The sequence below is a fragment of the Thamnophis sirtalis genome, unplaced genomic scaffold (assembly GCF_051295495.1).
Source record: "Thamnophis sirtalis isolate CommonGarterSnake01/CBP01778 unplaced genomic scaffold, rThaSir2_p1.2 scaffold_11, whole genome shotgun sequence".
In the NCBI taxonomy this organism is placed as follows: domain Eukaryota; kingdom Metazoa; phylum Chordata; class Lepidosauria; order Squamata; family Natricidae; genus Thamnophis; species Thamnophis sirtalis.
Window position 1 is genome coordinate 2,876,814 of NW_028261391.1, and position 27,812 is coordinate 2,904,625.

General features: G+C 46.2%; 1 protein-coding gene across 1 annotated transcript in view; it reads left to right on the forward strand.

Moving 5' to 3' along the window:
- The first annotated feature begins 827 nt into the window (after positions 1-827).
- Positions 828-27,812, forward strand: part of PSMD1 (proteasome 26S subunit, non-ATPase 1) — a 124,032-nt gene continuing 97,047 nt past the window's right edge. The window contains 11 exon segments of the mRNA XM_087725058.1: positions 828-972; positions 7,631-7,674; positions 8,388-8,461; positions 9,574-9,743; positions 11,935-12,140; positions 13,423-13,566; positions 16,390-16,616; positions 19,404-19,467; positions 22,203-22,331; positions 25,212-25,300; positions 27,681-27,759. Of these exon segments, the coding sequence (XP_087581184.1) occupies positions 957-972; positions 7,631-7,674; positions 8,388-8,461; positions 9,574-9,743; positions 11,935-12,140; positions 13,423-13,566; positions 16,390-16,616; positions 19,404-19,467; positions 22,203-22,331; positions 25,212-25,300; positions 27,681-27,759 (1,242 nt within the window). The 5' untranslated portion in view covers positions 828-956.

Here is a 27,812-nt window from a genome sequence, read left to right on the forward strand (position 1 = left end):
CTCTTCACATGTCAGACATCACAATGGCTGCTTTACATTTCTTGCAGCCTCATGAAGACTTTGTTAACTATGGTGAACAACTTTTGACTTCAGCTGCACAAAGGGAATGCTGGGAGTTCAAATCCACCCATGCTGGCTGGGGAATTCTGGGATCTGAAGTAGATAGGCCTTTAAAAAAAATATCTCCAGAGTTCCGCTTAGAATAACAGAGTTGGAAAGGACCTTGAAGATCTTCTAGTCCAACCCCCTGCTTAGGCAGGGAACCCTACACTTGGGGACTTTTAAGACTTGTGGACTTCAACTCCCAGAATTCCCCAGCCAGCCATGCTGGCTGGGGAATTCTGGGAGTTGAAGTCCACAAGTCTTAAAAGTCTTCTCTGAACTCCCAGAGCAAACGAATTCAGGCCCAGATTAACCAGGTTAAAGTTCAGTTTGCAAAACACTGGAAATGTGCTATACGTGACGTCGGTTGCCCCTGTTAACAAAGCAGAAATCCGCCTCCTAAGGGCAAGTCAGCCATTTTGGGAGCGCCTCCTGTGCGATTATCAGCCTCGATGCAGGCAGACATCCGACAGGTACAGCTCGACCGACGATTTTTGCCGCCGTCCCGTGAACCACCCCTTCGCCTCCTCTTCTTCGGCCTCCTTCCCATCTTTTCCCTCCTCTCCAGCCTTCAAACGACTTTTCAGCGAGTTTTCCAAGCAGGCGTTTGCCAAGGCCACCCCGCAATCTTTTTTCGCCCCGCCGGTTGCTAAGAAACCTGCGGCCTGACAGAAGGAGCCCCGTCGCCGTCGCGGGCTGCCAAAGCGTCACTTCCGGCGGTGGCACCGGAAGCGGCGAATGCGCTTGGTCACGGACTTGGAAGCGGCGCTCATTGAGAGAAGCTCCGTGCTCGTTTCGCTCTTTTCTCCGCTCCGGGAGCGCCGAGCCGGCCCGGACCTCCACGCGACGGCGCCATGATCACCTCAGCCGGTAAGCGAGGCCTGGGCAGGCTGGAGGGAAGGTCGGGATGGTTTCCGCTGAGTCAGGCAGGGCCCCGAAGGGAGGATTTAACGGGGCGCCCAATCTTGGCTTCTTTAAGGCTTGTGGGCTTCCACTCCCAGAATTCCTCAGCCAGGTTGGACACCTCTGGACCAGAGGAAAAGCCCATCTGAGAGGCAGCTGGACTTCGTAAACTGTCAGGATTTCGGTTTTTTTTTCTCGCCATGGATATGTGATAAGAGTAGGAATAGAATAGAGTAAGTAGGAATAAAGTAGAATAGAGTAAGTAAGAATAGAGTAGGAATACAGTAGAGTAGAGTAAATAGGAGTAGAGTAGGAGTAGAATAGAGTAGAGTAAGTAGGAATAGAGTAGAGTAAGTAAGAGTAGAGTAGGAATACAGTAGAGTAGAGTAAGTAGGAGTAGAGTAGGAATAGAATAGAGTAGAGTAAGTAGGAATAAAGTAGAGTAGAGTAAGTAGGAGTAGAGTAGGAGTAGAATAGAGTAGAGTAAGTAGGAATAGAGTAGAGTAAGTAAGAGTAGAGTAGGAATACAGTAGAGTAAGTAGGAGTAGAGTAGGAATAGAATAGAGTAAGTAGGAATAAAGTAAAATAGAGTAAGTAAGAGTAGAATAGGAGTAGAGTAGAGTAAGTAGGAATAGAGTAGAGTAAGTAAGAGTAGAGTAGGAATACAGTAGAGTAGAGTAAGTAGGAGTAGAGTAGGAATAGAATAGAGTAAGTAGGAATACAGTAGAGTAAAGTAAGTAAGAGTAGAGTAGGAATAGAATAGAGTAGAGTAAGTAGAATAGAGTAAGTAGGAATAGAATAGAGTAGGAATAAGTATAAGTATAATCTTTATTGTCATTGTACTTAAATACAACGAAATTGGTTTTAACCTCACTGGTGCAAAATTATAACAGAAACGAAGAAAGAAAGAAAAAGAAAAAAACTAGTGTGTGCATGGAGTGATTGTGGTTGTATTTAAAAGTCTCACAGCCCAAAAATAGAATAGAGTAAGTAGGAATAGAATAGAGAAATAGGAATAGAATAGAGTAAGTAGGAATAGAATATATGAAAAAATAGAATAGAGTAGGAATAGATTAGAGTAGGAAAAGAATAGAGTAGGAATAGTATAGAATAGAGTAAATATGAAAAGAATAGAGTAGGAATAGAATAAAGTATGAATAGAGTAGAATAGAGTAGGTATATAGAATAGAATAGAGTGAATTGAATTGAATTCTTTATTGCCCAAGTGTGATTGAACACACAAGGAATTTGTCTTTGGTGCAGATGCTCTCAGTGGACATAAAATAAAAGATACATTTGTCAAGAATCATAAGGTACAACACTTAATGATAGTCACAGGGTACAAATATAGATAGGATAGAATAGGAATAGGAATAGGATTCTTTATTGGCCAAGTGTGATTGGAGACACAAGGAATGTGTCTTTGGTGCAGATGCTCTCAGTGGACATAAAAAGTAAAGATACATTCACCAAGAATCATAAGGTACAGCACTTAATGATAGTCACAGGGTACAAATAAGCAATCAGGAAACAATCAATATAAATCATAAGGATAAAAGCCACAAAGTGAACAGTCCTGCAGTCATAAGTGGGAGGCGATGGGGGATAGGAACAATGAGAAGACTGATAGGAATAGTAATGCAGCCGTAGTGAATAGTTTGACAGTGGTGAGGGAATTAGTTGTTTAGCAGAGTGAATGGCGTTCAGGGAAAAAAACTCTTATTGTGTCCAGTCGTCTTGGTGTGCAATGCTCTACAGCATCATTTTGAGGGCAAGAGTTGAAACAATTTATGTCCAGGATGTGAGGGGTCAGTAAGTATTTTTTCGACCCTCTTTTCGACTCATGCAGTATACAGGTCCTCAATGGAAGGCAGGTTGGCCATAATTGTTTTATAACCACAAGTGAGCCCACAATTTTCGTTGCTAAGCGGGACAGTTGATAAGTGAGTATTATTTGTTTATTTATGGAATTTATGATGCCGCTTCTTTGCCTATGGTGACTCAAGGTGGCTTGCAGAATATTAAAAAAGCCACATTTTGCCCCTGTTTTACGACTTTTCCTGCCCCAGTTGTTAAGGGAATCACTGTTAAAATTTAGTCGCATGGTCGTTCAGTGAATCTGGCTTCCCTGTTGACCTTGCTTGTCGGAAGGTTGCCAAAGGAGACTGCTTGACCCCGGGGACACGGTGGCCGTCATAAGTATGAACACGTGGCCAAGTGCTTCTTCAGTTCTGATCGGATGGTGGGGAAGGGAAGGATTGATCCTCCTTGCAGACAGCTGGTCATTTGCATCCTTTTTAGAGGGTCATTGAGGCCACTTGGAGGTTTGTCTGTGTCCTCAGGGTCACCTGAGTGGTGCAAATGGGTGGGGAGCCTCCTTGGAACTGTTGAAAGGACCCCTGTGCTTTCTGAAGGATGTTTGCACCCTGTGACCCTTCCCTCTTGAACACGGGGGCATGCTGTGGGGATGGGCCTGTGTTGTCCAAGGAGGCTCTCCACCCATTTGCACCACTCAGGTGACCCCCCAGGACACAGATCAACCTCCAAGTGACCTCAACGGCCCTCTAAAGGATGCAAATGACCAGTTGTCTGCAAGGAGTATTAATCCTTCCACTCCCCGCCATCTAGTCAGAGCTGAAGAAGCTTCTTGGATGAGAAGCGAAACATTTTCAAAGAATATCAAAGTCCAGTTGCCTCTTGAGAAAGCACCTTTAGATCACCTGGCTGGGTTTGGGTTTGGGGACTTTAGAGACCAGCATGAACACAAGGGGGGGGGGGGCTTTCCTATAATTTCTCTTGATTGAGTCCACGCTTTGAAATCATACAAGACTCAAGAGAGTAGAGAGGGAGCCTGGTTTCACACGATGTGCGTGACACGCCAATCCAGGTGGTAGCCTTTCCTTGACCTGGTTACGTGGTGGGCTGAATACTTCATCAAGTTTGGGGAGTTGTCCCAGTGCTGAAGATGGGGATAACTTTGGGATCCTGGGTGCTGTTTGAGATTAGTGGTTTGCTTGCAGATGTTTCATTACCCAACTAGGTAACATCATCAGTGCTAGAAGGGAGATGGGTTTGGAGGAGGAGGAAGGGGAGAAGGAGAAAAGACAATAGAATGAAGAGAAAGGAGGAGTTGGAGGAGGAGGAGCACAGCTGTGGTGCTCTCTGAGTTTGCTTTCATGCAGATGTTTCATTACACAAGTAAATAATATCATCAGTGTTAGCAGGGAGTGAGGTGGAGAGGTGGAAGAACAAGACTGGGTGGTCCTTGGTGTTCTCTGAGGTTGAATGTTTTGTTACAGACGTTTCATTACCCAACTAGGTACCATCATCAGTGCCAGAAGGGAATGGGGTTTGTGGAATGGAGAAGCAGGAGGAGGAATATGGGATCTTCGGTGCTCTCTGAGCTTGGTTGTTTTCTTGCAGACATTTCATGTCCCAGCTAGGTAACATCATCAGTTCTAGAAGGGAGTGGGGTTTGAGCTGTTTATATAGACGTGGCTTACCCTTTGATGGGAGTCTCCTTGGTAGTTCCTTGGTTGGGTTAATGGATTAGTTGTATGAGTTGGGCATTTCTGGATTGGAGTATTGTTTACTGCTTGATTATTGTTTTGATATTCTGGCATTAATCTTTGCTTATCTGGGTGTTGATGGCTGGTGAGGAGGCATGTCGGACTTTTTATTTCCTTTTTAGCTTGCGATCATCTGTGTTGAATAGTGTGTAGATGTTGCTTATCTCTAGATGCCTGTTAATGGCTGATTTGTTTGAATGCCAGACTTCAAGGAATTCCCTAGCATTTTTTTATTTAACTTGGTCTAATAAGAATAGAATAGCAGAGTTGGAAGGGACCTTGGAGGTCTTCTAGTCCAACCCCCTGCCTAGGCAGGAAACCCTTCACCACCTCAGACAAATGGCTATCCAACATCTTCTTAAAAACCTCCAGTGATGGAGCATTTACAACTTCTGGAGGCAATTTCTGTTCCACTGGTTAATTGTTCTCATTGTCAGGAAATTTCTCCTCAGTTCTAAGTTGCTTCTCCCTTTGGTTAGTTTCCACCCATTGCTTCTTGTTTTGCCCTCAGGTGCCTTGGAGAATAGCTTGACTCCCTCTTCTTTGTGGCAACCCCTGAGATATTGGAAGACTCCTATCATGTCTCCCCTGGTCCTTTTCATTAAACTAGACGTGGCCAGTTCCTGCGACCGTTCCTCGTGTGTTTGAGTCTCCAGTCCCCTAATCCTCTTTGCTGCTCTTCTCTGCACTCTTTCTAGAGTCTCCACATCTTTTCTACATCGTTGCGACCAAAACTGGATGCTGAGTTTCCCAGTTGAAACTATGGCTAAGTCCGTCCACGTATTAAGGAGTTTTCATTGTGTCTTTGCTGCTGCTGCTGCGGTTAATGTAGTAAACTGAGCCATAGCGAACTATATTATGTGAATGCACCTCTTGACCTGGTAGAATATTAATTATAGCAGGTATGGCTAGGATATATTGTTTCCTCTGTTTACCCAGCCTGGTCTCTTTTCTTGTTTTCAGAGCTTTGGCGTCTGGAATATCCAGACCAGCCTTTCTTGGGCCATTCGGATATATCGGATTCAATTTCTGCAATCTTTAGTTTGCATAAGATGAAAACCAAAGCCTTTAAGAGCTCTAGAAAGGTCCAGAGTGAAACCTTGCCCAGCCTCACAACTCTTCAAATACATACTGCCTTTCCCCGAAAATAAGACCCTGCCTTATACTTTTTTTTGCCACCAAAAAAGGGTACCGGGTCTTATTTTAGGGCGGGGGGAATGTTGTTACACTGACTTATCTTACCTCTGCGTGTCGCCCCCTGCCTCCTTTTTGCTATCAGGGGCCTTCAGCAGCTACTGCCGCCATCTCTGGATCGATCCAGAGCTCTGTTATCGGCTGCAGAGGCCTTCAGGAAAGGGTTGCCAACTGCAGAAGAAGTGGGCTGGCAAGGGGTGTGTGTGTGTGTGTGTGTGTGTGTGTGTGTGTGTGTGGCTTGACTGCAACTGTCTGAAAGTAAGGAGTAGGGCAGCTCTGCATCACCACCACCCAATTCCCACCCTAGCTTCATTTTTACCTGTGCACCCTGGAGTGGGCGGGATCTTAATTAGGGCTTATTTTGGGAGGGGGCAGGTCTTATATTGGGCACACGTGTAAACAAGAGCAATCTAAGACTTACTTTTTGGATAGGTTGTATTTGTGTGTGTGTGTTGTGAATTATCCTAAAAATACGAGTTCCAGGTGTATTCCCTGGGGATGAGCAGGCCAAGCTGTGCATGATAGGGGAGGAAGGAATAGGAGCTAAACCTCCATTGATTTGATGTAAAAACAACAAAGCCCATTAAAGGTGGGAGGTGGATGGATGGGCCTATCATGCCCGTAATGGCCAAATGGATTAATAGTGTATAAAGGCAAATAGCAGTTAGACTTATATACCGCTTCATAGGGCTTTCAGCCCTCTCTAAGCGGTTTACAGAGTCAGCATATCGCCCCCACAGTCTGGGTCCTCATTTCACCCACCTCGGAAGGATGGAAGGCTGAGTCAACCTTGAGCCGGTGAGATTAGAACCGCTGAACTGCAGATAACAGTCAGCTGAAGTGGCCTGCAGTACTGCACCCTAACCACTGCGCCACCTCGGCTCTTATTGAATATCTCTTCAATGGTTTTTATACTCTTGACGATGTTAGCAGAGGCCTAAAAAAGCTAAGTGAGCAATATATTTTAAGGTTCCGGAGATTGCAATGTCTGTTTCTTCTTTTATTTATATGTATGTATATAGTGTTTTTTTTCCTTCTGTCAAAGCACCTGGTCTGCCCAAATATGGGAGGGAGCAAACTGCTACTGTCATATCAATATATTCACAAATCTGCCATATTTTCAAAGAAACCCCAGAAATTGTTTTCCGGTCTAGATTTTAGATCACTGCCATTACAAGTGTAAGGTGGGTGTGTTTTTTAGTTTTACAAACGGTGCTTTTTACTGCTGTGCTTCGTAGCATTCCTTTCCACAAGGAGAAGCAGCTTACGCAACCCTTAAGAAAGTGAAGTTCATCACAAATACTGTGCGTGAAAACAGGGCACACAATGCGTGGATCAGAATTAATAGGACTTGAAATTGCTCTCTCTCTCCTGATATCATTTTCTGTTTTGGAGCCCTTGATTTACCTGTTTTTTGAGATTCGACAACTTGTTAGAATTTGCTTTCAAGTAAGAATGCTTTTTTTTTAATTGGTTCTCTAGGTCTTGTTCATTTTAGCTTGGCTTGTGTTAGAATGTTGTTATGTTGTGAGTCAACCTTGACCCCCCCCCCTCCCCGTGGTGAATTTTTTTTTAGAAATAGATTCCCATTGCATTCTTCCTTGGGCTGAGAGGGACAGAGTGGCTCAATACCACTCACCTTAGGACAGGATTATAACTCACGATCTCCCAATGCTATTAAAAAGTTGTACTAATTGTAAATACCAAAGCAAAGTTCTACTATCTCGGGTTGTAAATGCATTTGCAAATCACATTTATTCCCCTTAACTGTAGCAATTCTGAAAATAACCCTGTTCGTTTTAAAGTGTAAATTCTATGTGATGTTTAATATAACTTTATTTTTATTTTTATTTTTTTGGCAGCTGGAATAATTTCCCTTCTGGATGAGGAAGAGCCAGAACTTAAGGTGAGCTTTATAGTCTTTCTGTCTGACTTCAGAATAAAAGTACAACGGGATCTGAATGCTGACATACAATATTTTAAAAACTTAATATTTTTGGGGTGGGTTACATTTTTACTCGCTCAAGAACTTGAAATTGCTATCTTCCAGACTGTGCACAGGTAGTCCTCAACTTTTGACCGCAACGGAGCCCAAAATTTTTGTTGCTAAGTGAGACGTTTGTGAAGGGACTTTTGCCCCATTTTATGACTTTTCTTCCCACAGTTGTTAAGTGAATTACTGCAGTTGTTAAACCAGTAACCCGGTCGGTAAGTAAATCTGGCTTCCCCATTGATTTGGCTTCGCCAGAAGGTCCCAGAAGGGGATCACGCAACCCCGGGACACTGCAACCGTCATAAGTACGAGCCAGTTGCCAAGCGCCTGAATTTTGATCACGTGACGATGGGAATCCTGCATGTGTGGAAAACGGTCATAAGCCATTTTTTTCAATGCCGTTGGCAACTTTGAACATTTCACTAAGAGCGAACTGTTGTAAGCTGAGAATTACCTGTATTACTAAGAAATTTGATTATTTTGTTCATCCTCTTTGGCAAGCACAAGGCTACCTGTAATGAAATGCCAGAGTCTCTTTTGTTCTTCCAGCTACTTGCTGGACATCTGTGTTGGTTAAAGCCTAAATTAAAAGTCTAAAAATGCAGTGGTTTTCGTTCTTTTCACAGGAATTTGCTCTCCACAAACTGAACGCAGTTGTCAACGACTTCTGGGCCGAGATCTCTGAATCGGTGGATAAAATGTAAGAGGAAAGACCTCAAATTCACTTAAAAGCATGTGCTAAACTATATCTTGTTACTTTTCTGAGCTGCTGATTTCAATGCTAAAGGAAATGTGTCAGGGGAAATGATGATTTAAAGCTGACCAGCCAATGTAAGGCTGTAAATTAAGAGGATGAAATGAGGATGAGTCAGCAGAGGTATTGCTGCTTTAAGAAGCCGGGGTATTGCCGCTTTAAGAAGCTGTCTATATAAAGGAGGCCATGAGAGGGTGTATCTCTCCTTGTGTCCCATATCCATTGCTGAGTGTAGAATTCAGAAGAAGATTGATCACTTGTCAGGTATTTGCTACCATACATATTTCTGTATACCTTGTATATAAACCACTTTTAAATGTCTTGTCTTTGTGCACTGTGTTTTATTCCTGGGTTATTTCCTAATAGTAGTTGGAAGAAATGTCCTCCTGGGTTCAGCTCCAAGTGGGGAAAAAGACCCTGGAAACATGGAGGCTGCTTGGAAAGATGGTTTAATGGTGGACAGGACCACATGGCTTGAGCTCCTGAACAGAAAAGGGGGATCACATCCTTCCAGATGTTGGGTGAAGAAGAAAAAAGGGCAGGGATGTTGAAAGTCCCTGGTTTTATGCCCTCTCTGGCCTTTGACCTTGATCTTGCATTCTGATTGGTTGTCAGATTCCCATGGGACGATGCAGGGGCAACTCTCTAGGCTGTGTTTTGAGTCCAAGTTTGGTTGAGGCTTCTTCCCAGGTGCCCTGTGGTGAGATGGGAAAAGGGCTAAGATGCCTTAATTCCATCATCCTGGAGCTGAAGGGGAGGGAGATCTTCGTTATGTAGAATAGACTGCTCATTTTAATGGCTCATTGACAAAGGTGGGGGCTATTAAGAGTGAGTCTGCTTCCTACCTAAAAACACGTTTCTCCATTTCTCATCCAGGGGAATATAATATTCTGTCTTTTTTCAATATATCCCAGGATATTTCATTTCTCTAGGAGAGGGGTGGGTGCTAATTTCCTACATAGTCACGTTGCAAACGCTCTGACAGAATGCTTGCGTTCACCACAGGTAACAAACCAACCTTTTGTTCCTTCCTTTCCTCCCCCCCCCCCCCCCGGCAGTGAAATTCTGTATGAAGATGTTGGGTTTCGTAGTCGGGAATTCGCCGCTTTGGTGGCTTCTAAAGTCTTCTATCACTTGGGGGCTTTCGAAGAATCCCTCAATTATGCCCTGGGAGCTGGCAATCTTTTCAACGTCAATGACAATTCCGAATATGTCGAAACCATCATCGGTAAGTTTTGTGCACTTGGGAACGCTTTGTCCGGCTTTATCCAAATTCAACGGTCTTTGCAAAAATTTCACAACCTATGAGAGAGAGAGAGATCAGATCAAGAAACTGACTCCATAGGGAGACTCGAATTATAAATGATTGACATAGGCCAGTGACGGCTAAACTTTTTGCCATCGCATGGCATCCTCCCCCATTCCCCGCTTTTGGCGCACGATGGAACAGTAGACCTGTTTTTTGCCCTCCCCAGGCTCCGCAAGCTTTCTAGGAGCCTGTGGAGAGCGAAAACCGCCTACCCCACCACAGGCCTTCTGAAGGCTGGAAATGGCCTGTTTTCTGACTTCCAGTTTGCATGTTGGGCTGTATTTCGCCCTCCGGAGGAGAAAAATGGCCCCATGCGCAAACCGGAAGTTCGAGAAACGGACTTCCAGGTTGCCCGTAGGGCCATTTTTTTTCCTCCGGAGGCTTCAAGAAAGCCTCCTGAAGCCTCCGGAGGGAGATAAACAGCCGAATGCGCAAACCGGAAGTCCGGTTCGCGAACCTCCGGTTGGCGCGTTGGCTTGTTTTTGGCTCTCCTGGAGGCTTTAGGGAAGGGCGAAAAGTGTGCAAAAGTGAAGGCCGAAAGCAGATGGCCAGCGCGCGTGTGCGCGCTGGAGCTGATAGGGCAATGCCTCGCATGCCCTAAGAAATGGTTCTGCCTTCCCCCTGTGGCATCCATACCAGAGGTTCACCATCACGGACATAGGCAGACTCCTGCAAGCCTTTTGCAACCTTCTGAATATTCCCAGAGGGACTCAGGGCGGCTCACAAACCAAGTAAGGGGGGGGGATACAAACAGGAAAAAAAAGAGACAATGGACAAACAACACAACAATTTAAAAAACAATCAACAGCCACACAATTCGAGCGGGGACGGGAACTCGTCAGCCCCAGGCCTGTCGGAACAGCCAGGTTTTAAGGGCTTTGCGGAAAGCCTGGAGGGTGGTGAGGGTCCGAATCTCCACGGGGAGCTCGTTCCAAAGGGTCGGAGCAGCCACAGAGAAGGCCCTCCTCCGGGTGGTAGCCAATCGGCATTGGCCGGTAGATGGAATTCGGAGGAGGCCTAATCTGTGTGATCTAATGGGTCTTTGGGAGGTAATTGGCAGCAGGCGGTCTCTCAAGTACCCAGGTCCGATACCATGAAGGGCTTTATAAGTGACGACTAGCACCTTGAAGCGTATCCGGAGACCAATAGGCAGCCAGTGAAGCTTGCGGAGGATAGGTGTTACGTGGGTGAACCGAGGTGCACCCACGATCGCTCGCGCGGCTGCATTCTGGACAAGCTGAAGTCTCCGAATGCTCTTCAAGGGCTGCCCCATGTAGAGCACGTTGCAGTAGTCCAATCAAAATGGGCCCTGCTTTGGCTGCCAGAGTGCTGTAGGAGGCCATCCAGGCACAGAACGGGGCATTGGGGACCCTTTTGCAGCCCCACACCCCATTTTTGGTAGAGGCACCCCAGGACACTCCTTTCCTGTTTCCAGGCCAGCCCCCACGGGCCAAATCCGGCCCACGTGCCTTGAATTTGACCCCCCCTGCTCTAGATTAACAACCGTGTTTGTAATTTACAATGGGATCTATCAAGAGTTACTGTATTTTTCAGGCTATAAGAGGCATCTTTTTCCTTCAAAAAAGAGGGTGAAAATCTGGGTGCGTCTTATACACTGAATACAGCATTTTTGGCCTACCGAAACCCTGCCCCCTTTGCAAAAATAGACATGCAGAGTGTTTGGGAGACTTGTTGAATGCTCCTGGGGGCTGGGAAGGGCAAAAATGAGCAAGAAATGGGCCAGATTTGCTCATTTTTGCTCCTTCCCCAGCTCCCAGGAGCACTCTACAAGTTTCCCAAACACTCTGCATGGCCGTTGTTGTTTTTTGCAAAAACCAGCCCGTTTTTGCGAAAAACAGATCGTTTTTTGCTCATTTTTGCCCCCAGCGCCCAGGAGCACTCTACAAGCTTCCCAAAGTTCTGCATGCCACCCCCTTTTTTTGTGCAAAAAAACGCGTGCAGAGGGGTTTGAGCCGCCTGCAGAGTGCGAAAACATTTTTTAAAATTAAATTTACCTCTTCAAAATCATGGTGCGTTTTATGACTCCGGTGCGTCTTAATAGTCCTAAAAACACGGTAGAAAAGCTTACGGGATCTATTGCTTCCCTCAGCGAAATGCATTGACCACTACACCAAGCAGTGTGTGGAAAATGCGGACTCGGCGGAAGGGGCCCAGAAGGCCGTCGACCCCCGCTTGGAAGGGATCGTGAACAAGATGTTTCAGCGCTGCTTAGACGATCACAAGTACAAGCAGGCCATCGGCATCGCCTTGGAGACCCGCAGGCTGGACATCTTTGAGAAAACCATTTTGGAATCGGTAGGTGAAGATGTTGGGAAGAGGGGCCGGGTAGGAACATGTGCCTCACTCAGAGCGCATTGCGTGCTGTGCTTGTGTACGCAAATTATATGGCTGTCCGTCGTCCCAGCAGGCAGAAGAAAAAATGAACCACATAAATATTCCAAATTAGTCTAGAGAGATTCACCATCATTCCAGGTCGTGGTTGTGCCAAAGGTGCCTTTTTTTTTTTTGCAAGAGACAACTGGACTTTCTCTTTTATGTTTTGAAGATGTTTTGCTTCCCCTCCAAGAAGCTTCTTCTGCTCTGACTGGATGGTGGGGAAGGGAAGGGTTGATACTCCTTGCAGACAGCTGGTCATTTGCATCCTTTTAGAGAGACGTTGAGGCCACTTGGAGGCTGGTCTTTATCCTCAGGGTCACCTGAGTGGTGCAAATGAGTGTGGAGTCTTCTTGGAACTGCTGAAAGGACCGTGTTGTGGACAGGAGATAGAGGATGCCGTATCTGCCCCCCTCTATCGAGAGAGTGAGCTGTTCAATTTGGACATCCATGGCCTCTGATCCCTCTATCAAACCTCCAAGTGGCCTCAATGACACTAAAGATGCAAATGACCAGCTGTCTGCAAGGAGGATCAATCCTTCCATTCCCCACCATCCACTCAGAGCCAAAGAAGCTTTTTGGGTGAGAAGTGAAACATCTTCAAAAAAATAACAAGTCCAGGTGCCTCTTGAAGAAGCACCTTCGGACAGTGCAGACCAGTGTTTTTCAACCTTAAAGACAAATGGATTTCAGGAATTCACTTTGGTAAGTTTCATTTCTCCATACCTCAAAATATTCTCCATCTTCCATGTAGACTGTTACGTCAGGGCTATCCAACTGTGGCATCTTTTAAGACTTGTGAACTTCAACTCCCAGAATTCTGGCTGGGGAATTCTAGGAGTTGGAATTCACAGGTCTCAAAAGTTGCCAGCATTGATCCGATTGCTCCATTGGTAATTTTGCTACAGGACTTATTCCTTGAGGCCATGTTGGAGTGACTTTCTTGATTGGTCTTGACCAGGGGTCCCCCAAATGTAACAACTTTTAAGAACTGTGGACTTCAACTCCCAGAATCCCTGGAGTTGAAATCCACAAGTCTTAAAAGTTGCCAAGTTTGAAGACTTTTTGGTCTTGATTCACTTCCCTTTTCCTCCTGTTTCTCCAGGATGAAAGTTCTAAGAAAAGGGAGTGGCAGAACGTTGCTTTAAACCCCATTAATCACGGGAGAAAAATAATGTGACTTTTGTTTGTTTTGTTTTGACAGAACGATGTTCCAGGAATGCTGGCCTACAGCTTAAAACTTTGCATGTCTCTGATGCAAAACAAACAGTTCCGCAATCAGGTTTTGAGAGTTTTGGTGAAAATCTACATGAACCTGGAGAAGCCCGATTTCATCAACGTGTGCCAGGTGCGTGGCGCAGATGCTTGTGCAAAGGTGGGAGAGGGATGGGTGAGCTAGAGATTACTCAGATGACGCCATTGGGTGTACAGGTAGGGCTCGACCTACGACCGCCACTGAGCCCAAAATTTCTTTTTTTTTTTAAATTAAAAATTTAAAAAAGCTTTTACAAATATTTACCTCCCCTCCCCTGCCCTCCCCCACCCGAACCCATCTCCCCCCCCCCAACCTCCCAGAGCAAATAACAATCATATCCTAAAGTAAACTAACAGACTTTAGCATCATTCTTCACTTTTACTTTAACTCCCCTTTTGTTGAATTAACTCTAAACAAATTATATCATTCCTTGCTTCTTCAATCATAAGCTATCTGGAGTTTCTTAGTCCCATATTTATTTTGAATATAGTCGATCCATCTTCTCCACTCCAGTTTATATCTCTCGTTTGAATGGTCCTTAAGATATGCTGATATTTTAGCCATCCCTGCTAGGTTTGTTACTTTTAACGTCCATTCTTGAATAGTAGGCAATTCTTCCTTCTTCCAGTATTGCGCCACCAACAGTCTTGCTGCCGTTGTTAGGTTCAGAATCAAATTAGTCTCTATAACAGTACAATCAGTAGTTATTCAGTAGGCCATGTAGTCCCGACTCAACTTGTGGAATTCACATTTTGACAGCTTAGCGCATACCCTATTTTTCGGAGTATAAAACGCACAAAGATTTTGAAGAGGCAAATTAAAAGAAAAGTTTTTGCACTCTGCAGGCCTCCCAAAAACGGCCTGTTTTTTTGCGAAAATGGGCTCGATTTCTCAAAAAGGGCATGCAAATCCTTTAGGAGGCTTGTAGAGTGCTCCTAGGGGCGGGGGGGGGCGCAAAAATCAGCAATTTTTTTGCTCATTTTTGCCCTCCCCAGATGCACCTAGATTTTCACCTATTTTTAGGGAGAGGGAAAGGTGCGCCTTCTACTCCGAAAAATATGGTATTTTTATTGCAAATATATTGGCACATATATGGTGAAAACCGACTCTGAAACTCCCGTGGTTTTCACCTCATTAAAAGTAGAAGTTTTCCTACTTTCTCAAAACAAACCAGTCACGTGGTCCAATCATTGTGTATTGCGACAACCGGGTGACATCACTCCGCATTCTTCCCACCAGGTGTGAGAATGTCCTTGGTTCCCAGGAGAAAGTATTTTGTTTTGGCTACGAAAATCCCTCTACCTCAAATCCCCCCCACGCCCCGACCCTCAGCTCCAGTGTGGCAACACTGAAGCGGATAAAAATGGCTGTCAGGCCTGGAAGTTATTTTTTTGCTTTTTTGATTCAGGCCTGCCACCCATTCTACTGTGGGAAAAATGGGAGGGGGGATTATAATGAGTTGGGTGAGGTGTAGCCATAACAACATTCTTCTTAGAAAGTCAAGGTCACTTTTGTCTCGGCACCTGGCCGGATGTGAATGGGAGGAATCTGTCTTCATGGCAGTGGAAGATTGGACTATGGACTTGTGGGTGTGTGGCCGAGGTGGGTTCCTACCGGTTCGCCCTGGTTCGATAGAACCGGTTCGTCAAATCTACCGAACCGGTTAGAAGAGGTTCCACCAGTGGACCCGGAAAGCAGGCCACACCTACAGAAGAGCTTCCAAACATTTTTTGAAACCCACCACTGGTGTGTGGGTGTGGGGGCAAGATCTTGAGTTTTCAACCTGGTGGGGAAAAGTGGGAAGCTTTCAGATTTGGGTTTTCCCAGATGTTCCAACAAGGCTCTTTAAATAAATTGCCACTTTGAGGAACTTCTAGCCTTGGAGTGTTATTTTAGATTTTTAGATTTTTTTAGATTTAGATTTTAGATTTTATTAATATTTGTAGGCCGCCCTTTTCCCTGAGGGGACTCAGGGCGGCTCACATAAAATCAGGGAGGGGGAATACAAACATTGACATAGAGACATATAATAAAATAGCAAGCAACATACATTCATCATTCGGGAGGGGCGCCTATCCTTGTCCCCAGGCCTGACGGGCTAGCCAGTTCTTAAGGGCTATGCGGAAGGCCTGGACGGTGGAGAGGGTACGAATCTCCACGGGGAGCTCGTTCCAAAGGGTCGGGGCTACTACTGAGAAGGCCCTCCTCCTTGTAGTTGCCAGCCGGCACTGGCTGGCCGATGGAATACGGAGGAGGCCTAATCTATGAGATCTTATTGGTCGCAGGGAGGTAATTGGCAGAAGCTTTATTGCTTTGAGGATGCTATTTGGAACCCTGACATTAATCCGAATCTGACAATGGCTTTGGTCAAGACAGCTTCAGGGTTGACGGTCACTAAATGAACTGATTTGATTGATTGATTTGATTTTGATTTTATTACATTTATATGCTGCCCTTTTCCCCCGAAGGGGACTCAGGGCAGCTCACAATTCAAATCGGGGAGGGGGGTACAGACAAAAAATAAAAGCCGGAACATAACAATACATAATTTAAAAACACACAGCAGTCATACCATTCGAGACGGGGGGCAACAGCTCTTTAGCCCCAGGCCTGTCGGAACAGCCAGGTTTTAAGGGCTTTGCGGAAGGCCTGGAGGGTGGTGAGGGTCCGAATCTCCACGGGGAGCTCGTTCCAGAGGGTCGGAGCAGCCACAGAGAAGGCCCTCCTCCGGGTAGTCGCCAGTCGGCATTGGCCGGCGGATGGAATTCGGAGGAGGCCTAATGTGTGGGATCTCATCGGTCTATGGGAGGTAATTGGCAGCAGGCGGTCTGTTGTAATTCGAAGACTATCTCTGAGGGGGGAAGACGTCACTGCTGCCATCTTCTGAAACTTGGGTCTTTGGCCTCCCTCCTGCAGTGTCTCATTTTCTTGGATGACCCTCAAGCCGTGAGTGACATCCTAGAGAAGCTAGTGAAGGAGGACAACCTTCTCATGGCGTACCAGATCTGCTTCGACTTGTACGAGAGCGCCAGCCAGCAGTTCCTCTCCTCGGTGATCCAGAACCTCCGCAGCGTTGGCACCCCAATTGCTTCCGTGCCAGGATCTACCAACACGGGGACAGTACCCGTGCCCGAAAAAGAAGGGTGAGACATGCATCCTTAACATACCTGTTGTGCCGTTCCCTTTTCTTCTGACTGAGGCCTCCCAAGATCAGCAATAGCAATAGTTAGACTTATATACCGCTTCATAGGGCTTTCAGCCCTCTCTAAGCGGTTTACAGAGTCAGCATATCGCCCCCAACAACAATCCGGGTCCTCATTTCACCCACCTCGGAAGGATGGAAGGCTGAGTCAACCTTGAGCCTAGTGGGATTTGAACTGCTGAACTGCAGTCAGCTGAAGTAGCCTGCAGTGCTGCACTCTAACCACTGCGCCACCTCGGCACATCATCTTGCCAGCATAGAACCAGTTGAATGCTGGCAAAATGCTTGCTTTGGAGAAAAGTTTTAAGATTCCCTAGGAAGGAAGAAGAGCTCCGAGTGAGTTAGGTCACCTAACATCATCTCTATTTTTTTGTTTTCCTTTGGTCCCCAAGAACTAGATTTCCTTAGAAAACCCAAGAGAATGTTTTGAGCTGATGTTCTTCACTCCCCTCCCCGTTAAGTTCGACATTTCCGCAGCTTTGCTCTTAACCTTAATAGCTCTAAGATCACGAAGCCGACTCCTCGTCCCGATAAAACCCCTTTTGTTTCGTTTTCAAGGGAATTCCTCTCCAGCAAAGTCCCGGCCGACAGTCTTTCAAGGGCGAATTGACAACCACAGGCCTTTAGCAGGCTTGGAGAGCTGCCAGGCCGATATCGTCTAAACGCCATGCTGTAGCAGCAGTTCCTTGGCAAGAAGGAAGGCCCACTCTCATGGCCTTCAGGAGAAGCCGTTAAAACCTGGCTGTTCCGGCAGGCCTGGGGCTGTTGACCTTAGTGTTAAGGTCCAGCCCCGATTAGAACGTATGTGTGTTGTGTATTTTAAACTATTTTTTACTTATTTTGCTTTTCTTTTTTCTTCTTTCATTGTAAGCCGTCCGGAGTCCTCTGGGATTGGGTGGCCTATAAATTTAATAAATGAATGAAATGAATAAATGAAAGAAGTCAGGAACAGATCTTCACTCTTAATGAATTGGACTAATTGTCTCCTGCAAACTCCCCTCCCCTTTCGCTCCTCTTTTATCTCCTATGGGAGGGGCCATTCACCATCCACCTGTGGCCTTTTCTCCCGAATCGGCCCTTGTTCCTTAGCTCATCCCTTCGTCTGGCAGCTCTGCACATGCGCACACTGGGAACAGGCTCCAGCTGTTCTTCTGCCTCACTGATGTCTGACTCCGAAGGCAGCTGATAACTGTCAGACGGCCCTGGCCCCCTCTCTGCCTCCGACACAGAGCCCTCATCCGAGCCTCCCCCAGACTCCAGGACTGGCCCATCTTCCTCCCCAACCTCCACACTCTCCGAATCTGCTGCCAGTTCCTCTGTCCGCTGGTGGGCCATAACACCTTTCAGGGTGAGCAATGTTGTTCAAAGGACAGAAAAAAAGGGGTGCAGAGTCACCAATTTAATTGCGGCTGTGGAAGAATGCCAATTGGCTCGTTAAGGGGCGGTTCGAAATCAATGTCGCTAAGTGAGACATTTGTTAAAGGACCTTTGCCCCATTTTACGACCCTTTTTGTGAAGTGAGTCGTTGCAGTTGTCAAGTTAGTAACAGGGCCGTTAAGTGAATCCGGCTTCCTTATTGATTTGGCTTGTCAGGAAGTCGCAAAAGGGGGAATCAGATGACACCCCTCCCCCGGGACCGTCATGAATGTGAATCGGTTGCCGAGCACCTGAATTTTAATCGTGTGACCATGGGGATGCTGCGATGGTCACAAGTCTGAAAAATTGTCATGAGTCACTTTTTCGGTGCCGTTGTAAATTTGAACGGTCACTATGTGAACTGTTGTAAGTCGAGGACTACCTGTATTGTCTCTAAATCAACTTATTGGTCTTGTTTCCAGGCCTTTTTCCCCCCCATATGATACTTTGCTGACCGGGGTAATTATAATCAGCAAAGTCTCTTGGTTTAATGTTTCAAAATGCCATTGGGAAGCACATGGGAGTGGGGATATTCTCAACAGCATTGATATGAATTGCCTGAAGCCACAAAATAGCGTAGTTGGAAGGCCTGGCACGACAAAACCGCGCTCGACTAAAGCGCGCCCGATTAAACCGCGTCGCTGACATCATCAACAGGGCGACAACAGCAAGCGCGGAGAAAGAAGGGCGTTTTTAATAGCGCTTTGAAAGCAAGCCGATTCAAGTTAAGGTAAGGATTAGGTTTAGGGTTAGGTTAAGGGTTAGGATTAGGTTTAGCATTAGGTTAAGGGTTAGGTTAAGGGTTAGGTTTAGGGTTAGGGTTAGGATTAGGTTTAGCGTTAGGTTAAGGGTTAGGTTAAGGATTAGGGTTAGGGTTAGGGTTAGCGTTAGGTTAAGGGTTAGGTTAAGGGTTAGGTTAAGGGTTAGGGTTAGGGTTAGGTTTAGGGTTAGGTTTAGGATTAGGTTTAGGGTTAGGTTTAGATTTAGGGGTTAATTTTAGGTTTAGCGTTTACAGCGTGCTTTTTTCTCCGCACTGCTGTCGCGCTGTGATGACGTCAGCTACGCGGTTTCGTCGAGCGCCCTTTAGTCGAACGCGGTTTTGTGGTGGAACTGTTGGAAGGGACCTGGGAGGTCTTCTAGTCCAACCCCCTGCTCAAGCCAAGAGGTAGGAAAGCAGGAGGGCTTGTTCCTTCAAGGGGGGGGGGGGCTCATAAAAGATTTAAATCTCTCTTATTATTATTTTATTGTCTCTTTGGGACATTTGGGACAACAGCCACAGGGCAAGTGAGAATTTTTTTGTTTTGTTTTTCAGAGAGTTGATGGAGACCGAAGAGAAGAAAGGCAGCCCGGTTGCTTCTGCGAAGTCAGCTCAGACGGTAAGTGTCACTAACCGAAATCTCCCTCCCTCCCTGCCTTGATGGATACCTCTTTCTGATGCCACACAGCTGCTGGGCCCTGCCTGCGGCCAACAGAGCTGGCAGCAGATTCGGAGAGTGAGTAGGTTGGGGAGGAAGATGGGCCAGTCCTGGAGTCTGGGGGAGGCTCGGAGGAGGGCTCTGTGTCGGAGGCAGAGAGGGGGCCAGGGCCGACGGACAGTTATCAGCTGCCTTCAGAGTCAGACATCAGTGAGGCAGAAGAACAGCTGGAGCCTGTTCCCAGTGTGAGCTGCCAGATGAAGGGAACAGCTAAAGAACAGGGGTCGACTTGGGAATAAGACCACAGGTGGACGGTGAATGGCCCCTCCCAGAGGGAATAAAAGAGGAGCGACAGGGGAGTGAAGTTTGCAGGAGGCCATGAGTCCATTCCTGCATCCTTGCCAAGCATTGCGGCCTCTGAAAGATTTTGGCCTGGCCCCTCTCCAAGCCTGATAAAGGTCGGGAATTGGGAACTACCTGGAAAGACGGTGGGAGAGGAAAGACTTTGCTGGAGAGGAATTCACTGTCAATTAAATAAAAGGGGTTCATCGGGACGAGGACTCGGCTTCGTACTGCTGGGGAAGCCTAAGTCAGAATAGCTTTTGGGACAGAGGTATCTTGAGATGGGTTCCACCACAAAACCGCGCCCGACTAAAACGCGCCGCTGACGTCATCAACAGGGCGACAACAGCGCGGAGACAGAAGCACGCTGTAAATCCTAAACCTAAAATTAACACCTAAACCTAAACCTAACCCCCCTAAACCTAATCCTAACCCTAAACCTAATCCTAACCCTTAACCTAACCCTAAACCTAACCCTAAACCTAACCCTTACCTTAAGTTGAATCGGCTTGCTTTCAAAGCGCTATTTAAAGCGCCCTTCTTTCTCTGCGCTGGCTGTTATCGCCCTGTTGATGATGTCAGCGACGCGGTTTAATCGGGCGCGGCTTAGTCGAGCGCGATTTTGACGGGTCACGCTTGAGATGCGGGGTCCTCGCTGCTCTCCAGGCTTGGTGGCTTCCTTGCAGACGTTTGATTACCAAAGTAGGTAACATCATCAGTGCTGGAAGGGAAGGAGGAGGACAAACACGGTGGGGTCCTTGGTGCTCTTAGAGCTTTGGTGCTTTTCTTGCAGACGTTCCATGACCCAACTAGGTAACAGCATTAGGATTAGGACTGGTAATGTTACCTAGTTTAGTAATGAACTTCTGCAAGAAAATAAACCAGCTTCAGAGAGGCCCACAGTCCTCCTCCTCCTCTCTGCAAATCCCAGTCTCTTCCAGCATTGATGATGTTGCCTAGTTGGGTAATAAAACGTCTGCAAGAGTATACCAAGGACCCCACAGCCCTCCCCCTCTCTGCAGACCACTCTCTCTTCTAGTACTGATGATGTTACCTCATTCGGTAATGAAATGCAAGGAAACAAACTAAGCTCAGAGAACACCAAGAACCTCACAGTCCTTCTCCTCCTCTTTCTCCTTCCTCCACCTCCTCTGCCTCTCTGCAAACCCCTCTCCCTTTCCCACTGATGATGTTACCTAGTGTGGTAGTGAAACCTCAAGAAAACAACCAAGCGCAGAGAGCATCAATGACCCCACAGTTCAACCCTGAGCTAAAGTTCTCTTCTGCCATCGTCTTGAAGTGACTCCTCTTGAGGTGTGGTGGTCTGTTTTTCATTTGACTTTCTTAATTGTTCCTGGCCCAGATTTGCTGAACAAATAATTCCCTCCCCACTGTCAAACCACTTGCTAAGGCTGCATTATCATTACTATTGGTGTCAGGGTTCCAAATGGCATCCAAAATTAAATCAGAGTCCGAGGCAAAGGATTCCTCAAAGTTCCAATTGATGCAGGGAGCCATGTTGGCACATCTGGGAAAACCCCAATCGGAAAGCTTCCTGGTTTTCCCCACCCAGGTGAAAGTTCAAGATCCTGCCCCCACACCCACCAGTCCATCCCATGGTCCAATCTCCCACTGCTATGCTGGCAGCTTCCACCCATCCAATTCCGATCAGGTGCAGAAGTGCAGAGACAAAAGATGACCTTGGCTTTCGAGAAAGAATGTTGTTATGGCTACATAGCATCTAACTCTATACAATCCCTCCTGTTTTCCCACAATAGAAAAGGCATAGTAGAATAATAGAAAGTGTGGCAGGCCAAACACCCACAAGAAAAGATGGCTGCAGACCTGACAATTAGTCTTCTCATCGTTCCTATCACCCATCTCCTCCCACTTAATGACTGCAGGATTATAACTCTGTTGCTTGCATCCTTACGATTTATATGGATATTGATTATTTCCTGCTTGCTTATTTGTACTACGACTAGCACTAAGTGCTGCATCTTTTTATTCTTGATGAATGTATTTTATTCTCCTTATGTATGTCAGGTTCTGGTTTTGCAAACTAGGAATAAACAAACCAACACGTATTTCAAAGTGTAGATTGTATTGTTCTCCTGGACAAATTCCTTGTGTGTCCAATCACACTTGGCCAATACAGAATTCTGTTCTATTCCTTTGCTTTATTCCTATCCTATCCTATTCTATTCTATTTTATTCTATTTGTGAGTTGGTTGTTAACCTTAGAGAAAAGGATACGGAAACCACTCCTGAGTCAATGAATACTGGAGAGACATTGAAGCCCAGTGAATAAATGTGATAATTATGTTTGTTTGTTTCTCCCTTCTCGTACATAGAGTCCAGGAACCAAAGACCAGATTCCAAAAATGATAAAGATTTTAAGTGGGGAAATGGCCATTGAATTGCACCTCCAGTTTTTAATACGAAACAACAACACGGACCTCATGATCCTCAAAAACACAAAGGTAAGGGCCCTGGGTATGGGTTGGGTGTATTGGTCCTCATTTTGTGACATGCCTGAAGGCTGAATAGCAACACCCTTTCGAAGACTTGCAAAAGGTCGAAGATGCTAGCACTGATGAAGTTATCTAGTTTGGCAATGAAATGTCTGCAAGAAAACCAAGACCAGAAAATGCCAAGGACCCCACAGTTCTCCCCGCTCCTCTCTGCACATCCCCGTCCCTTCTAGCACTGATGATGTTACCTAGTTTGGTTATAAAACATCTGCAAGAAAGCCGCCAAGCTCAGAGAGACTCCCCCTGTCGTCATGCTCCTCTTCCTCCCTCCTCCTGCTCTTACTCCTCCCCTTCCTCCCTGTTGTCCTATCCCCTTCTCCCTGCAAACCCTACTCCCTTCTAGCACTGATGATGGTACCTAGTTTGGTTATAAAACACCTGCAAGAAAATCACCAGGCTCAGAGAGACTCCCCTGTCGTCATGCTCCTCTTCCTCCCTCCCTCCTGCTCTTACTCCTCCCCTTCCTCCCTGTCGTCCTATCCCCTTCTCCCTGCAAACCCTACTCCCTTCTAGCACTGATGATGTTACCTAGTTTGGTTATAAAACATCTGCAAGAAAATCACCAAGCTGAGAGAGCACCCAAGACCCCACTGTCGCCGTGCTCCCCTTCCTCCTCCTCCTCCTGCTCTTATTCCTCCTCCCTGTCATCGTCCTCCCCACCCCCTCTCCCTGAAAACGGTACTCCCTTCTACCACTGATGATGTTACCTAGCTTGGTTATAAAACGTCTGCAACAAAACCACTAAGCTCAGAGAGCACCAAATGCAGGATTCTTTTGTTTCCCTACTTTTCCAAGAGCCAAGGTGGCGCAGTGGTTAAAAGCAGCACTGCAGGCTACTGCTAGATCAGCAGGTCAGCGGTTCAAATCTCACCGGCTCAGGGTTGACTCAGCCTTCCATCCTTCCGAGGTGGGTAAAATGAGGACCCAGATTGTTGGGGGCAATATGCTGACTCTCTGTAAACCGCTTAGAGAGGCCTGAAAGGCCTATGAAGCGGTATATAAGTCTACTGCTAAGTCTACTGCTATTTTCTTTTTCCTAATGGTATATTTCAAACGTGGATCACAATGCCTTCTTTTCTGGATTCTGAAAAGTCAAAAGAAAACCTTGACTGCAGTACTTAGTCTTAATCCCTAAGTACATTGGTAGTCCACGTCGTCTACAGCCACATAGCAATAGCAGTTAGACTTATATGCCGCTTCCTAGGGCTTTCAGCCCTCTCTAAGCGGTTTACAGAGTCAGCATATCGCCCCCAACAAACAATCCGGGTCCTCATTTTACCCACCTCGGAAGGATGGAAGGCTGAGTCAACCCTGAGCCGGTGAGATTTGAACAGCCAAACTGCAGAACTGCAGTCAGCTGAAGTAGCCTGCAGTGCTGCATTTAACCACTGCGCCACCTCGGCGCATCATCTTGCCAGCATAGAACCAGTCGAATGCTGGCAAAATGCTTGCTTTGGAGAAAAGTTTTGAGATTCCCTAGGAAGGAAGAAGAGCTCCGAGTGAGTTAGGTCACCTAACATCATCTCTATTTTTTTGTTTTCCTTTGGTCCCAAGAACTAGATTTCCCTAGAAAACCCCGGAAAATGTTTTGAGCTGATGTTCTTCGCTCCCCTCCCCGTTAAGTTCGACATTTCTGCAGCTTTGCTCTTAACCTGAGGCATTCAGAAGAAACGAAGAAGACCCAGACGTCACACATAACTGAAATAGTTATTTGGATCTCGTTTTGTTTTGCGATGAGGATAACTTCTAGTTTTATTCTGAAATCAATCTAGTTTAAATCCTTAACAGTGTTATCCTTCAGAAATAGGCGTTTGCCTTTTTGCTTAGTCTAATTTACAGGTGGCTAAGATTGCAGGCTAATTGCTCAATTTTCCACGCCATCCAGCATGAAGAGTAAGGCTGCTTTGTGCAGCTTGAGCAGTATTACTCAAACCTTGGCCGGTGTCAGGCCTGCAGCCATCTTTCCTTTTGGGTCTTTGGCCAGCCACACTTTCTATTCTGCATTTTCTATCGTGGGAAAATGGGATTGTATGGAGTTGGATGATATGCAGCCATAACAACATTCTTCCTAGAAAGCCAAGGTCATCCTTTGTCTTTGCACCTCTATACCTGACCGGAACTGGATGGGTGGAACTGCCAGCATTGGCAGTGGGAGATTGGACTGTGGGATGGACTTGTGGGTGTGGGGGTAAGATCTTGAACTTTCAACTGGGGGGGACGGGACGGACGGACCAGGAAGCTTTCAGATTCGGGTTTTCCCAGATGTGCCAACATGGCTCTCTTCATCAATTGGAGCTTTGAGCAATCCTTTGCCTCGGACTCTTGATTTAATTTTGGATGCCATTTGGAACCTTGGCAGGCAGCTTTAAGATGCTTGGACTTCAATTCCCAGAATTCCCCAGCCAATATGACTGGCTAGGGAATTCTGGGAGTTAAAAGTCCACACATCTTAAAGCTGCCAAGGTTGAACCGTACTGATCTTGATGCTCAATAAGTCCAAATTCATCCATTTTTTTTTCCTTCGAAGAATCATTCCCTATTTTTGTTTTAATTGAATTGTCCCCGCCAAACATTTTAGCATAAAATAAGATGCTGTAAGATAATCGTTACAGACCATTTTTAGCCCAAATACGGGGAATATTAGCGTCCTGAATTTACAGTTTTCAAAAACGAAGGACATCTCCAAAATTCTCACGATTTTCTTTTCTGAACTCCCTCGTTTTGCTTTTCAAATGCAGGAGAGGCTCAACCCTGTGTTCCCATTGATATTTTGCCAGCACTGTTGTGTCCTTTGTGTTGTTGTGACCGTTTGCTCTCCTCTTTCTCCAGGATGCGGTGCGGAATTCTGTGTGCCACACCGCCACGGTTATCGCAAATTCCTTCATGCATTGTGGGACAACTAGTGACCAGTTCCTTAGGTAACGGCGCGTAGTGGGGGCGGGATATGGTGTGTTGGACCCCGATGGGCAATAAACTGGCAAAGAAGGAAGTGTAGATTTCACATGTGAACCAGGAACAGACTTGCTAGGAACTTCTGGGTGGTGCATGGGTCAGGTCTGTCTGTATAGAGCAGGGGTGAAAACTGGATTTCTTTGAGGGCCAGTTATCATGATTGTAGTTCTCCTCTGCGGGCTGGAGAACTCTCTTTTTCTTCCTCTCTTTCCCTCCCTCTTTTTCCCTCCCTCCATCCCTCTCTCTGTCTCTTTCCCTCTTCCCTCCCTCTCTTTCCCCTTCTCTTTCTCTCCCTCTTTCTCTTCTCTCTGCCTGTTTCTTTTTCCCTCCCTCCCTCTCTCTTTCTCTCTTCTTCCCCTCCCTCCCTATCTTTTTCTCTTTCCCACCCTCCCTCCCCCTCTTTCTCTCTCTCTTTCTCTCTGTGCTTCTCTGTTTCTCTCGTTCTTTCTCTCCCTCCCTATCTCTTTGTCTCTCTTTCCCATTTCTCTTTCCCTCTTTCTCTACCTCTCTGCCTGTTTCTCTCTTTCCCTCCCTTTCTCTTTACCCTCCCTCTCTCTCTTTCCCACCCCCCTCTTTCCCCCTTTCTCTCCCTCCCTCTCTCTCTCCCTCTCCCTCTCTGTGCTTTTATCTCTCTCTTTCTCTCCCTATCTCTTTGTCTCTCTTTCCCCCTTTTCTCTTTCCCTCCCTCTCTCTTTCTCTACCTCCCTCTCTGCCTCTGTTTCTCTCTCTCTCTTTCTCTCCCTTTCTATTTCCCCCCTTTCTTTCCCTCCCTCCCTGCAAGGCAGGATGCCTCCTGCAGCACCCTGCTGACCAAAACGGGGCGCGAGGGGCCTGCATATGCCCCCCCCCAGCCTTGCTTTCGCTTCCAAGGCCCCAGCAGCACTCTGCCAGGCAAAAAAGGCTGCACAGAGGCCTCTGGGGGAGGCGGAGGGAGAGAGATGTGGCTGGTTTTGGCCTGCAGAGCCACCATGGGCTGATCCTTTGATGTTTTCAATTTAAGCACCCCGTGGCAGGGGTGGTTCGTACGGTTCTTCTGAACCGGTAGTAAAAAAATGCTTTAAAAAAAGTTTTAAAAAGTTATCGCACAGTTGATTGTTGTCCGGTTGATCGTCAGAACTTTTTAAAAACCTTTTTTGAATATGTTTTTTTACTACCGGTTCAGGCGAGTAGGTATTAAAGAAATGCTTTTAAAAAAAAGTTCCGACGATCAGCTGTGCTGCGCGATTTATATTCGCTAGAAAGCAGGAAATTCTGCTCTCCAGCTAACGTGAATCACACGGCTCAGTAGTTCTCCTCCCCCCTCGCTGTTCTACTTACTCCTGCAGACTCAGAAAAGCCACCAGCGCATGGGGTGCACATGCGCAAACAGGTAGCAAACTTCAGATAATTTCACCCCTGCCCCTCGGGCACTCGACTGCTTCAAAACTCGTTGAATTAGAATACAAAGGCAAGGAGATTGTAGTTCTCAAGCAAATTCCGAGTGGAGTGAGAGAGAAGAGAATATCAATTTTTGACTAAAGTTCTGATTTAAAAAGGTGTTAATTACAGATGGCTCATACCGGGAGGTCTGCTATTTACATGGCCAGGACAAAGATACAGGATAGATAAAACTGATAAGAAGCTTTCTATGCAGAATATTTCAGAGGGACAGCTGAGAAAACTGGAAAAGATGAATTAGTGGTACAACTACTGGAGGCATCTAAAATCGAGATTGAAAAAGCAGAAGGAGCTGTAGGTGGAATTGATAAAGAAGAAAGTGTGGTGGTGGGGTGTAAGGTTTAAGGTTTAATTAATTTTATTTTTATTTATAGTTATTGTAAGTTACAGAGAACGAGAACCCAGATCTACTAGAGCAGTGTTTCTCAACCTTGGCAACTTGAAGATGTCCGGACTTCAACTCCCAGAATTTCCCAGCCATCGCTGGCTGGGGAATTCTGGGAGTTGAAGTCCGGACATCTTCAAGTTGCCAAGGTTGAGAAACACTGTATTAGAGCTATAAATCCTGAATATAAAGTATAAATATGGAGGAAAGAAAAATGATTACAATCAATATTAACGGACTTAACTCAAGTCTTTCTCCCGCTAGTCGACGCGCAAGGAAGAATTTGCTGCCTTGTGAATTACTTTGATCTTTGAGTAGTTCAGAGCCAAAGTAGTAGTAAAGCCGTAGAGCTAAGCTGAGGTCTCTCTGGCATCAGTCATTAATATCTAAGCACTGCTTGCCTTCACAATGCAATGGTCACTGCCTTATGGACGTTGACATTTACGAAGATTAAGTCCAAGTCTAAGTCCACTGCTTGCCTCTCCTAAAGAATCCAGATTTAATTTGCCGTTTTCTTCCCACAGAGATAATTTGGAGTGGCTCGCGAGGGCTACTAACTGGGCAAAGTTTACTGCTACAGCCAGCCTTGGCGTCATTCACAAGGTAATAAAACCGAGTTTTTGGTTCCACTGGATTCGATCTCCCCCCCCCCCCCT